Genomic DNA, 15,073 nt, shown 5'->3' with positions numbered 1-15,073 from the left:
AATTCCAAAGCTCTGTCTTCAATATTGCGACCTCAATGCGACGGACATGGCTATATAGCAGTTAAGAATAAATGGGGTATCTGATTAATATTTCATTATTAATTATTAACAATTTTGTTCTAGAAATTTTTAGCACTTTTTTCCGGCACTTTTTTAAATTATTTAGCACTTTCTAGCATTTTTTTCAACAAAATCTAGCATTTTTCCTCAACAAAGTTTTGGCAACACTGACAACGACCCATAATTGGTTTCAAGAGTCATAGTGAAAACCAATTCTAAATAAACTCATGGAATCACGTCAAATTCTGTCGGACCTGAAAGCTTCCGCATACATCCTAGAAGACCTTGTATATGTATTCAAAACGTAGAGGCTCCTTTATATATCATGTATCCAAAGGTCTTCTATACATTGAAGAACTGTAGGTCCCATAGTCCTCTGTACATAACAAATTAGTCTTTTTTACACAAATATAACAAATATATCTTCTAAGCATGAACTAATTTATACATGGAAGCAAAGAAGACATTTCATAGGTCATAGATGACACAGGGTCGTAAGACTCCGATTGCGGTCATAGGTTTTGATGTCTTCTAATCGTTGATTAGATTCTAAATCAAAAAAATATGTTTTTTTTTTTTAATTTTTCGTTTTTTTATTAATTCATTTTTATAAATGTATGACAAATAAAATTAATTCTACGATCTAAAGATATTTTTTGTTGTTTTTGTTTCTTAATATATGCCATTATTTTTTGTATTGCGAAATATTTTGAAAATTTAAATTTTATTCCAATCATTTTTTTATAAAGCCACACGTCTATGACTAGTAGAAGGTGCAGCAAAGAGAGAAAATTACCGAAAAAAAAACACAAAAAGTGAAATGTATTGCTAACGATTAATCGGGCTTAAGAATAAATTTATATACTTAGACACTATGAAGAAATTATGTAGTAGTAGAAATATGTGTGGATAAGTAAATGTTTACTTTTAAAGGGCAATTGCGTAATATATAATAGCTTTTATATATAGAAATATTGTAGCAGATAATGGGAAGAAAATGAAAATTAAGAAATGTATGTTTTTTGTAAAAATATGAAAAAAGTACTGTTGTTAAAAAACCTATCGTTTTAATGAAGGAAATCTTTAAGATTTCCCATTCTCGTTTATCGTGCTGTAGTTTTCCTTGCATTTCGTATCTACCAAAATGGACACCAACCAATATAACACTGACATAGATTTTCATTATTTGTGGCCTGTTGTATCAACAAATCGACTTGTTGTTGTACAGTGTAACTGGTCTGTGCCTGGAAATCGGTGCCGGTCAATTTTCGTTTGACCCTTTTTATAACCTTGCTAGCCTTGCTGTTGGTTATGTCAGCATTATTGGCGTTCGCCGCCAAAAGAGCCGTTGAGAATTGCGCATCATAGGCCTTCGACTTGGCCATGGTATTGCTGTGCAGCATGTTGTCATCAACGGAATTGCTTAGACTTGCGGCAGTGTTACCAGCCATACCAGTGGTGGTGTGTGTATTGTCATTTGCATTTTTGGTTCGATGATTCTTTGTTTCGGTGTCTAGCAAACGCCAGTTCAGCAGAGGATCGTAGACAAAGGCCTCGAGGACAGCCATCAGAGAGTCTTTGTTGCGACGCAGCACCATCATGACACTTTCACAGGTGCGTCTATAGGTGCCCTCGATACCAGTCACTTCCATTGCCTTGATAAGCATTCGCGTCAGACGGAAGGGTATTTTTTCCGGGAATTTCTCGCGGGTCATTGCCACTTCAAAGCAATCACCAAAATCAATATGCAGTATTTTGCCACTCATACGATCCAACATAAGATTGGAGGGGTGACGATCGCCCAGACCCAAAATGTAGCCAACCATTGACATTACAGCCAGTGAACGTGTATAATTGGTACGTCGTTCAAACCATACCTCGGATGAGGGTGACTTCAGCCACAGTAACTTGGCCAGATCATCACCAGGAGTTTGTGCCAGGGCAAATTCAAAAACTTCCACCTTTTGCATTAAGGTCAAGTGATCATAGTCGGGTGATATGCTCAGCATAGTACGATGTTCTTGGTTCAATGGTATACCCTTCTTATCTCGGTAGTCCCGTATCAGAGTGTGTAAGGTATCACAATGTGGTACCCAACCGATGAGACCCGAATTCGTACTCAACGGTATAACAGCATAACGCTGTATGGCTAAATTACGTCGGAACGTGTCTGGATCGTCGAGCAAAAGTGTGTTGACCAATGAGAAAAGTTGCATGACTCGTTCATCTTGTCGCAGATCTTCGTGACCCTTAAGCAAGTACATATAGTCTTTTCCATTTGAACCGCGTATACACAACTTGCGCGGTCTTTGTTTTGACGTAATAACCTGGAGGTTTGTTTTAATATAGCTTATACTTATTAGGGCATGACCTGGATTGTACGAACCCGGTACGGCCAATTCCAAATCTTTGCATGCCAAGAGCTTGGGTGAAACGTACGGCAATTCCAAAGAGGTTAGCTGGGGCAATTGGCGCGATATTTTCTGGAATACATGATAGTATATATCCCAGGCATGATCTAAATCGGTTAGAGCGTTTGACGACTTATAGCGCTGTGTCCATTCATAGGCTTCTGTCAGTTCTCGTCCGTATGCCTGTGAAAATGAGGTTTCCTTGAGTGTTTGTGGTCCCCGTTCTAACATACAGTGCAACGGTTCCAATATATCGAACATTCCCTTGATATTACGATCTCCAAAGTACAGACGCGAAGCTTCTTCCAATCCCTCATGCCACTGTTCGTGCCACAATATGGCGACCCTGATCAATTCTTCGCTTATCATCATGGTCTGTTCCACCAAAGTGGGGGAATGTTTTCGCATAGAATCGAGAATTTTAAACGCTGCATTTTTACGTGCCATCGAGGCAGACTTCGAAGCCACAGTCAAGGGATATACCAAGGCCTGTGGATGATTCTTTCCAATGTCAATCAACAGTTGATGGATCAATTGGCCCACTAAATTGCGGTGTGTGTCGATGCGAGCTATCAACTGTGGTATAACCTGTAACCAGGTATTGATTTCAATCAGTTTCATACCTGATAGCAGAGCATCATACACTTCCGAGTGGTGGCCATAATCAAACCATAGAGTAAGCAGACGCAGGGTATCTTGCAAGGAGTTACCCTTAATAAGACTAATCGAGCGGAAGAAGCCATGTACAGCTGGCACTGCATACTGTTCTATGATCATTTTCTCTTTTTCAAGTAACAGGGCTGTATTGTGTAGATCCATGGGTGATTTCAGATTTTCCAAAGCTTGTTTCTGGGCCTGAACAACCTTAAAGTTCATGTAGGCATACAAGTGCCAAGCCTTATACCAATTCGGATCGTATTCAGCTGCTTTTTCAAAGCATTCCAAGGCTCCCTGAACAGCATCTGGGTCTAAGCCTTGCAATTTGTTTTGCCAAGTGGCCAAACGAAGGTAACACCTGGCCAATAGACGATGATCCTCTTGTTTATAAGCATCTGGCATACAATTCAGCTGGCTACTATATGTGTTGACAAAGCGACTGAGTTGATCATAAGCACCTTGCATATTGTCGGACGCTGCCATGTGTTTGGTATAGGCATAGGTCACTTGCGGTAAGTTGTAGGGCAAAGGATCGCTGGGATTTTCTGTGGGATCCACACCTAGTAACATGACCAATGTTTTGTGTGACTGTTGCAAGGAACCGGATTTACGGCAAAGGGAGGCATATTTCAGCCATGTGTGTATATCCTCATGAGGACGTACCACCAATGAATGGACTTGTATTATACGGCGCCAATCTTCGACCAACCGTTGACCACCCTGCAATCGTTTCCACCACATATTCTTAAGAGGCTCCCGTCGTTCTGGTATCAGCTTGTATTGTATAACTTCTTCCAACTCGGCCAACATTTGTACGCAAACCATGGCGCCGTAGGCCCGTTCATAGGATTCTCCAGCCATGGATGTCAATTCGGTGTCGAGTAAATCGCGAGTTTCGTCTATTAACCGTTGAGCTAACTCGAACTCATCGTGGTGTACAGCGAGCACAGCTCTATAGAAGGAACCATCCTGTGTATCTTCGGGTATACATTTTACGTATTCCTGCATTGATTCCCAATCCTGCAGACCCCAGGAGGCCACAGCAGCCAGGGGAGCTGCCTTTGACTTTATATCTTTATTTAAGGTATCCCATTCCTGCTTGGACACCCTGCTTAACTGAGACCATTCGCCCAAAGCTTCCAGACAACGCATACTGCCTAGACGGGATTCAATATCGCCGTTATCTTGACGTAAATTCCTCTGATAATGTATTAGAGCTTGATCCCAATTGTGTAACTTTTCATACCATCTACCCTGAACTTTAAGTTCATCTTTAAATCGAGGATTTTCACTTCCTACGGAATTGCGATAGGTGGTCAGCAAACCTTCTGCAGCTTCTTTTTGTTGCAGTTTGTTGTTAATTAAAATCAGGGACTCGAAAACATGAGGATCCTTGTGAGTCATAAATTCTTCCTCCTTGTAACGTAAAGCCTTGGCGTAGGCGCGACAAGCCATGGCGCGTGTGCCCAATAATTTGGGATCAATTAATATGGGATCTTTGTCACAATGTTCCATGAATTCGGCCAAATTTAAAATGGTCTGCGTAATTTCGGGCATATCGGTGACTTGTAAAGCTTGTATTAGCGACTGAGTCAATTCATTTTTATGTTCTGGTTTTAATTCGGACCAACACGATATGAATGCGGCATTAAAGAGATCCCTCAGTAGTTTGTCATAATCTTCGGCAAGCACACGACAGGCACGCAGTGCATGTGACTGTGATTCCCTCAGCAGGCCGATAGACAGACGTTTTAACCATTCAACCCAATCGTCTTTGGAGACACGACGATTTACCTGCCAAGCCATGCACAGTTGCTTGGTGGAGACGTTCAATTTTTTTATGGTGGTGTTGGCATCACTCATCACATTGGCAGCTGTGTTCTGTTTGAATTTTGCCTGTCGCATAAGGAACTCCTCTTCGAAACACATGGTGGTATTTGATTGCAGTTTAGCCATTAGCTTTTCGTATTGGGGATTCACAATTCTGTGCTTAGCGATGGTGCGATTAACCAAGGGGGCAAATACCAAATACTTCTTGCCCAGTTGGATAACCAACGAACACAGGGTGGACATAGCCTGATCTCTTAGCTCAGCATCAGTGTCCAACACCCTAACCAACGGATGTACGATACGCGAGGAGAAATCGGTAAAGTCTAAATTCCATGCCAAATTGTCGATAGTCTCCAGGGCACAATGGGAAACCTGTTGTGGTACATAGGGCGAATCGAACAGTTTCACTATGGGCGGTACAATTAAATGCAAATAGTCATCCAAATTATTGCCAAACTTTTGCAACGCTTGTAGAAGACGCCGAGTGACATTACGATCTTTGGAATTGTCGTGTTGAAGAACTCTCAAAATCTGTGGTATCAATTGGGCCAAATAATTGCGAAACTCGCCGCCCAACGCTACTGCAATCTGCTCAATTAAATTAATCAAAGTAACTTGTAGGGGAGTATTGTTGGTCCAGAACTCCTTGATCAATTTGAAGATGTCATTCATGTAGGTAATAATGTGTTGTCGCACAATCTCAACCAGTATGGCCAACTGTTGGAACAAGAATTCTCTCAAATTATTATTGGCAGTTCGGACATTTTCCAAGAGGCTAGGCAAAACTTGAGACAAATACGGTACACATTTGATGCCTAAACTTTGAAAGATATAGGTAACAGCCTGCACCACACTTGTATGACGGCTGGATAGGGTGGGATCGCGCAAAATACGCATTAGAGCAGCAATGGCCACTGCTGGATAGTATTCGTCCAGAATGTTGCCCATATTCACCAATAGTTCGGCTGTTGATATATCCTGATTCTCTTCCACCTTGTAGTCGGAAAGTGAAATGAGGACGCTGTCTTTTTGGCTGTCAATCAGACCCTTATTCATTTTGTGTTTGTAAGGATCCATGGCGCCCAATAAACCAAGTACCCTGATGGTCTCCCTACGTATTGATCTACGTTGTTCGGTTTTGAGGAAATTAATGAGAATATCAATCAATACGGGATATTTGTGATAGGGTGTAACGACTCGTCCTGTAGCACTTATCAATTGGCCCAAAGTCCATAGGGCAACACCACGTTTGTCGGGTGATCCAGCATCACCCAACATTTCCAATAGAATGGAAAGTAATTCATCTGCCCACAGTTCCATTTCATTAGAACCACCATTGACTTCAGCTAAATCACCCACGGCTCGTAACACATTTAATATGACGCCTGGATTTGATTCGGGCTCACGTAATTTGGGCACCAAAATGGTCAATATTGGATTCATATAGGATGATATTAATCGTGGTGTACTAATGACTAAATGATCCAACATTCGGGCACTCTGCTCCTTGTTACGGCTCATACCAGAGTGTTCCAGTTCGGTAAGTAGCTGTAACAAAACACGTCTCAATTTTGGCATAACATAGGCCGGATTCATGGCAGATAAACGTCCAATTGTGACCATAGCCAATTCACGAATTTCAAAGATCTCGTCGTTCAATGTTATGAAGAGGGCACTTAGTGATTCTGGTTGTGCCAACTCTGCATCAAATGTCTCATCCAGTGAACGTAGGATACGTACACGTACATTGCAATCCATATCGGTTATGGCCACAATAAGCAGGCGTTCAATTACATGCGACACCGTGTCACTGAGAGTTTTGGAATTTTCGCTACTGTCGGCTTGTTGTACGGCCAACTTCAGAAGGCGGGTACAGGTTTGTACAGCTTCCAAGCGTATTTCCTGTTGTTCGTGATTTATGAAATAATCGGCACATCTAAAAGAAAAACGAACGTGAATATAAATATTCCTAATGTAACACAATGTATCTCACCTTTGTACAAAATCCAACATGTTTTGTTCTTCGAAATTAAATGTGCCTAAAGTACGCAAGGCCAAGACAATTGTTGCCACATCCTGTGACAGATGCATTGACGAATCCATAGAAGAACTCATGGGCATGATTGTACCATACGCCGTTGCAACTGGTTTGTTCATCAGTATTTGCGATAATATGCCAATTAAACCCTCTGCAATGGCAGATTTTAAATCCGGTACATTCTCTGCCAGTTCCCTTAGACATACTGTCAATGCTGGCGATAGACCTGTGGAAAACATTTGCTCCAAAATTTCACCAATATCTTCAGTTATACCAGCCTTAACCGCATTCGCCAGCAGTGTTATACAGGCAAATATTGCCGGATCTATCACTGTTTTACGTTTATTTGTGGCATCCTTAGCGGGTAATGCCATTTTAATAGCTGACATTATTGTCTTCAAATGTTTATTTATGTCACGTTCCACGGCAACAGCTATAAAGCCAATCGTAATATAGGCGACATTACGGTCCTTCTCTTTGCTTTTGAGAACATTCAGCAGATGACTTATACACTTGTTTAAATATTTTTGTACGAAGACTTCACGATTTATTGCTGCCAAACGAGGTAGAATTTGTAACAAGGCCTGTTGGACATATGTGGACTTAGATAGTCTTTGCTCTATAATGTGATCACAGATAACTGTGTAGTGTTCCATTATGACTTCACGGGCATACGACGATTCAAGGACATTGGACTGAAAATATAAATGGGTATTATATTATATATTCTTAAAAGTTTAGAAATAAAATTCGGCATCGCAACTTACCCCAGTAAATTTGTGACTGCCTTGTTGACTCTCCCCCAACTCTACTAAACGAGTAGATCCCAATTTTTTAACAAATGGTGCCTTCAAGCGAGGTACTATTGTTGTCAATTGATGGCTGCTAGTGCCCGAACTACTACCGCCATTTCCAGCGTTTACATATGAGGCAGCAGAGCCATCTCCCAATTTGCCAGACATTGTGTCAGGCAATAAGGCTTTCAGAGTGTTGTATCGTCGTTCCCATGCCGCATTTGAACAACGGAATAGTTCGTTAAATATAATCATGCTACCGTGGATACGATCATCCCGTGTCATACCTTTTGGTTCTTTTTGTGTAACATTTATATCTTCATTGAAACTTTTTAGCGCCTCAGCATATGAAATTTTATACCATTGCGGTTCACTTGATTGTTTTGTGTTTTCACGTTGTGCAGTGACAATTAAGGCAGCTCTCAATGCCTCACCGGCTGATTCACGTATAGCGGGTTTAGGATCAAAAATTGCATTGAAAATATGATCAAAGAATGTGGAAATTTGTTGATAAAAATATGTGGGCATTGCGACGGCTAATTCTCGTAGAATAAAAACCGCAGCATGACGGCGATACTAGAATGAAAAATTAGTAAACAATGAATTACTAGTTGTTTCTACTAAAAATGGAGTAAATTTTGGTTTACTTCGTGTCGGTCGCCGCTTAGCCATTCAAATGCTCTTTTTATATCGAATTCAAAGGATTCTGCACCCTTGGAACCCGGCAAGTTGGCCAACTTAACCAGGGTGCGTGCTGCAATTTCCATGACCGAGACATCGTTGCAAGGCAGCAAATCACGCAAATGATTATAATACGGAGTTATTCGCTTCATTGTATTCACAACATCGCCACTAATTAGGCACTCTGAAAAAAGGAGACATATGAACAATTATTTCGTCACAGACCACACCAGACATCGCTGGTAGTCTGCCGGCAGGTGATACTCACTTATGGCCAATACGCCACCCTTCTTCTCATTTATGTCGGTAGACATAACCATACTAAATATCTGATGATTAAAGTCATCGAAGAACTGTACCAACTCCTCCTGGGACATTTCACGCAGTTCGGTCTTGACATAGAGGAATAGATCTTGTGCAGCCTTGCTTTGCACAACGCGATTTCGGGATTTGAGTCCCGTCACAAATTGTTGCACAATCGATGTCGTCGACATGATTTCCGTTCTCTTCATTAAGAAATGCAAAATATTTCCCTGTCGATTTCCACTACATTCACTTTGTCAATATACTTTTCGCTTGTTTTCGTTCTAAAATCTATAAAATAATTTTTTCTATTTCACAATAGTGATGGACAATCCATCGATGTGACTATCGACTATTTCGGCGATACCGATTAAAATGGTTGGACTATCGATAATGTCTGTTAAATGACAGCTACAGCTGCCTTCGTTTGTTTTCGTACATGTAATAGTACGTTTACATAAGCACATATTATCAGGATGTGAAGCAAACAGTCAAACCAATAATAAGGTCACCCAGGAAGACCAGCCAGATTTTCGTATGTATATATAAATATGAATTTAAGAGTATCCCAAAGACATTTCTGTAAACTATTAGGAACATATCTAGCATGACAGAACCATACAAGGTAGGCTACAGCAACTTTCAAATTAATTTTTTTTCTTGTTATGGCTTGTTATGTCAAGCCATACACAAAATGTGTGAATGGATGTGTATTTTTTCAAAAATAAAAATCTATTTTCAGTTTAAGTAGTTTGACAGCCCTACCTAAAATTCAACTAGCTCATTCGACGTTTTTCACCTCAAAAGTAGAACAAGTGTCGACGTACGAATTTTCAAAGTTGAAAAAATTCAACTATGACAGAACATATTTTAGTTTTTCATTTGTTGAAAAAAGAATCAAAACATAAAGGAAATATGTATTTTTCAATAAGAATATGAAATAATTGGACACATTTTATTATTTTTCGAGTTTATTTCTCGATTTTGTTTAGCTTGCTAAGAGATATGAACTCAACGTATTTGGGTAAAACGGCCGTACAAAACATTTCGCCATAGTAGGGAAATTGAATACATTTGTACGCCTCGTTGGAATTTAGGTAATATTGTGAAATATGGATTTTGCAGTGTCCGTAGGGAAGAAATTTTAAATTTGTGTGATGAATTAATATAAACATTTTATATTCTATTCGATTTTCTGAGGAAAACCAGACGTTCCATTCCTTTTGCGTTTTAGTACAATGAAAAAAAAAAATATGTCAAATGAAAACAAGGACGTTTTGCATTTGTATATATTAATTCTGACATAATAAGTCTGAGGTTGAGGGGTATTTTTTCTTTGTTGACAAAAGCTACCCTGTCCTGTCAAATTGTACCATGATATCTAGTTTATGGCCCGCTGGTATATTTCAATTTCCCCCTGCATCTTAAAATTCTGTAATGGTGTTTTTACACGATATGTATTTTACATATGTGCTGTCACTTTATTTATATATGGAAATCGAACTCGTCATGTGAAACATACGGAAATTTCAATGTGTCATATGCAATTACATATGTATTATTTTCCGAATAGGACGCTTTCTATTTTCGTATGTGAAACATAAGGAAATCAGCTGATTGAATGAAACATATTGTTGGAAGAAAATATTTCAATTGGAAGTCAAAGAAAAGGATGAAAAGGCAACAATTACAAATTATTATTTCGTTTGTAGGTGTTTAATAAAAACTGATGTTGATTTAAAAAAAAAATAAAAGTAGTTTTTTGTTTATAGGTTATGTTATATGTAAAATGCATATGCCGATTTGAACACAAAAAATAAAAGTTTTGAGTTTCGACACACATATGGATGAAATAAGTGACAGCACATATGTAAAATACATATCGTGAAAAAACCCATAAGCAATATTGGTATCAATTGATTACAACAATGTAATTGTCTAATCGAAGAGGCCTATTAATACATAACGCTATAAAAATATTAATTTAACTGAAAATATACGTATGGGCTTTATAAAAAAATTTTAAATTTATTTGTTTTAAATGCTTTAAACCACATCAATATAAACTTTGCAATGGTAATTGGAGTGGAAGCGCTAGACGCCATCGCCGAACGTTTGTTATTGTCCAACTAACAACTGACATTTGTTTACAATGTACACACACACACTCACATATTCACATGTTTTGATTTTCCTTCACAAGAGTGTGTGTGTGCGTTTGTTCTTGCCCGTTTTGTTTTGCTCGAAATATTCGCGTTCGGGGTAAAAAACAAAAAAAAAAGAGTATATATATAACCCCCGAAATGAGGTAATGAAGAATAAAGAATACGTAAAAATACAACCCTGTCGAATATATGGTAATTTTCATTTTTTCATTTTTCTCGCATAGGTGGTTTTTTGGGTGGATTATTAGTTTTTTGCACCGAAAATAGCCGTCATGGCTTTCAATCACAAACACTTCATATTTTTATTACTAATAATAATCGTAAGTTCCGCAATAGCTCAATTATCTGAGGATCCATACAAAGTTTTGGGCCTAAATAGACATGCCACAAATCAGGAGATACGAAAGGCCTATAAACAACTGGCCAAAGAATGGCACCCAGATAAAAATAGTCATCCAGATGCTGAATTAAAATTTGTGCAAATCAAGAAGGCCTACGAATTGCTGAGTGACTCAGATCGACGACGACTGTATGACCAGCACGGTGTCACCCACGAAGATTCACATATGTACAAGCAGAAGCATGATTACAGCAACTATGGTCGCTTTGCCACCGACCCCCTTGAGGAGTTCTTCGGCAAGCAGTTCCATTTCGACCACGACATTAGCATATACCACAAATTGTCGGTGACGACCAACTACTATGAGCAGACTATTCTGGAAAAGAGTCGAAGTATGCCATACTTGATAATGTTCTACAATGATTGGTGTTTCCGTTGCACCCGTCTGGTGGGAGCCTTTAAGAAGTTGATTGATATTTTGGAGCCTTTGGGAGTGCAGTTTGCCAGCGTCAATGCGGCCCATGAACAACGGTTGTTTCGCACGGCAGGGCTCAACGATTTGCCTGGCCTAATTTTGGTGTTGAATGGGCACAATTATGTGTATCGCGAGAATACTCTCAGTGCCCAAAAGGTAGTCGAGTTTATACGCAAAAAGTTACCCTATCGGATGGTGACAAGCGTCGATGACAGCAATATTGATGACTTCTTGAATGGCTGGATGGATAATAAGGTCAGGGCTCTGATTTTAGAGCCCCGCAATCAGACACGACTACGTTATTTGTTGTCTGCCTTCCAGTTTCGAAATCGTGTGCAATTTGGCGTGGTGCATTTAGAAAAGTCCAACTGCAAGGACATAAAAGAACGTTTCCAAATTCATCCGAATTTGGATACATTGCTGATATTCAATGAATTTGTGGAGCGACCAGTGGCCAGTGTATCTATGGCTGATATACCCACACAAACCTTGAATAGCATCATAGCATCGAATCAGTATTTAATGCTCCCCCGTTTGTCGTCACAAGAAATTCTTGAGGGAATATGTCCAGCCGAATGGAATCGCCCTCGGAAACGTCTGTGTGTTGTGCTGATAACGGAAAATTCAGAAGAGCACAATTTCGCTCGTGGAGCTTTACGCAACATTGCCCTACAAAGTGCTTATAGCATGGAGAAGGTACGTTTCGCCTATATCTACAAGGAGAAACAACTGGACTTTATCAATGCCATTTCACAAGGTTCGGAAAATGAAAAACTTCTACGAATTGTGGTATTGTGGCGTCGCGATACATCGCACATCAAATACGAATGGGTACATGATGCCAGTTTAGATCTCAAGGACCATCCTTCTTCGGATCATTTGATAAATCATACCAAGCAGCAAATAGACCACACAATACAGAAACTTCTCAAAACATCGGAAGCCCTGAGTTATGAAGCCTTTGTCAAGAATCTGTTGGATGAACATGCCCAAGGTTTTATTCACAACTGTATTAATAAAGTGTTTGGCGTTTACGACTATTTGGTGGACACCATCGAGGAACAACATGTCTTGGCTGCACTCTCCCTGCTGGGCACCATTGCATTTATGTTTGCCGTAGGCTATGTTATGGTCTACTTTGTACGAGCCGAAGAAGAAAATCTCAAGGCCAAAGGAGAACTTTCTCCAAATGGCGGTGCCAAGACAAATCGTCAACAACCTGAATTAAGACTGCATGAATTGAGGGCAGAGAAATACAATGGCCTAATAAGACTACTCAAGCCAGGTTGCAGGACCATCATCTTAATAACAGATCTGCAATCGCGTCCAAAATTAATTCCTCCTTTCCACAAGGCCGTGTGGCCATATCGCAAAAATAAAACACTTATGTTCGGTCATATGCTCATCGACAAAGGGCTTTCGTGGTATTCGGAGTTGTTGCGTCAGGGTTTGGGCGATACGAAAACCTTAAATATCAATCCCAGAAATTGTGTTGGTACTGTGCTGGCCCTAAACGGACATCGTAAATATTTCTGCATGTATCATGCCAAACACCCAGAGACGTCGAGGGGTGTTAAGCGAATGGAAAAAATAACACGACAATTGGTGCGTCGTCCCGATGATCCTGAAGTGGGGGCCTTCTTTAACGATGCCAATTCTGATGATTCGGAAGATAATGAGCCCAGGGTGCTTTTAGAGGGTAATCTTTTGGACGGCCTTAGTAATTGGTTGGATCGCCTTTTCGAAGGTAGCACTCACCGGTATTATATCAATTATTGGCCGGAATTTCCCACAAAATAAAAAGCTTTAAAGTGGTCGAGTGGACAACATTCAGAAGCCACATAGCCTGCCAAAAATCAAACCACATTCAATACCATCCAATCAAAGGGGGCGAATGGTGTTGGTTGGAGCAAAAAAAGAAAAAAAGGAATACTCATTATTGCGTATTTTCCAAATAGCTAATTTACCAAATAGAAAAAATACTATTTAATAATACTAAAGAATGAAAACAAAACCAAACAACAACCAAATAAACATACATACATACTTGCCAGAAGCAAAAGCATTAAGTTCAAATACGACATAATACGAGATACGACGATATCATAATTTACGATACTACCCCATCATTACATCTTAAAAACAATCAAGATTACGAAACGAATACGAACTTCGATGGAATAGTAAAATTATAGCAATTGGTGTTATCTAATTGGAATGCGAATGTTTTTGTTCAACATAAAAATCCTAGTCAAGAAGTCCACAATATTTTTAGTTGAAATTTAAAGTAGATATATAATTTGAAAACAATTGGTGTTGAGTGTTATATTGAAATTCATAAAAAGAACGAAAAACAAGTAAAAATTGTAATACACTGAATTCAATTTGTATTTAATTGATTTTAGATTTTATTCAAATTTATTTCATATTCTTTAAATTACATCTAAAAATTGTGGTTATTTTTTGTTACAAATTATTTTTATTATTACTTTACTATTATTATTTATAAATTTAAGTTATGTTTTATACATAATTATGTGTTTGTGTTTTAAATTATATTTTGGACTTCCCTTTCGTAGGGAGCAGTGTCATATTTCGAATATGAACGAATTCGTTCATGTTCGTTATTTAAATAACAAAACTTACAGACATGCATAATTAGACACAAATATACGTTCATAGTTACATACATACACACACATACAATAAAAATACAATAGTTTTATAAGCTTACGATAATATAATATTTATTATTATTACTATTATTATTAATACTATTCACAATAAATTTTAAATCAGATTTAAATAAATACAATTAAATATAAATAGTTTTATTCTTTTGTTTCGCTGGGGTATTTTTTGTGGGAAGAAAAATGTTCTACTACAATATCGGTTCCATTGTGAATACCATCAACCACAGATATTACTAATTAAATTTCTACGTATTTGGCAAAATATATAATAATATTTACAGCAGCTGATAATTGGGAAGATAATGAGCACGGAGTGCTTTTAGAGCATGAAGTTCGAAAATGGACTATATCGGTCGAAATCCAGACATAACGGTATTTTTTACATGTTTTCAACCGTAGTGGCTCTATTACGAAATTGTAGTATTCATTATAGCGTACCTTTATGGATTATCGGTACTTTCCTATACAGCGATCCCACCCATTTATCATTACATCGGAAGTTCTTTCAACGCTTTCCAACTGCATCCTTCCTGCAGTTCCAAGTGGTATTGAATACGTCATACCAAAATAAATGACAGTCTCCCTCTGGCGCAGAGTAATTAACACTTTTTTTAATTGTTTTTATC

The 15,073-nt window shown here is 38.7% G+C and overlaps 2 protein-coding genes across 2 annotated transcripts; one reads left to right on the top strand and one right to left on the bottom strand.

Annotated features, from left to right (window-relative positions):
* Window positions 1-1,190: 1,190 nt before the first annotated feature.
* Window positions 1,191-9,068, bottom strand: LOC133334590 (serine/threonine-protein kinase mTor). Its single transcript, XM_061542905.1, has 5 exons — window positions 8,740-9,068; window positions 8,438-8,655; window positions 7,764-8,366; window positions 6,952-7,691; window positions 1,191-6,894 (listed from the first exon to the last, which is right to left on the bottom strand). The coding sequence occupies exons 1-5, from the start codon at window positions 8,981-8,983 to the stop codon at window positions 1,197-1,199; spliced, it is 7,503 nt and encodes a 2,500-aa protein (XP_061398889.1). The 5' UTR covers window positions 8,984-9,068; the 3' UTR covers window positions 1,191-1,196.
* Window positions 9,069-11,134: 2,066 nt separating this feature from the next.
* On the top strand, window positions 11,135-13,749 carry LOC133334584 (dnaJ homolog subfamily C member 16). The gene has a single exon (XM_061542897.1). The coding sequence runs from the start codon at window positions 11,212-11,214 to the stop codon at window positions 13,552-13,554; it is 2,343 nt and encodes a 780-aa protein (XP_061398881.1). The 5' UTR covers window positions 11,135-11,211; the 3' UTR covers window positions 13,555-13,749.
* Window positions 13,750-15,073: the final 1,324 nt, after the last annotated feature.

The sequence above is a fragment of the Musca vetustissima genome, unplaced genomic scaffold, assembly GCF_032173495.1.
Source record: "Musca vetustissima isolate MV318-11 ecotype Yass unplaced genomic scaffold, APGP_CSIRO_Mvet_v1 utg34183, whole genome shotgun sequence".
NCBI lineage: Eukaryota > Metazoa > Arthropoda > Insecta > Diptera > Muscidae > Musca > Musca vetustissima.
Note: the sequence above shows the minus strand (reverse complement) of the source record. Positions and strands in the feature narration are given on the sequence as shown.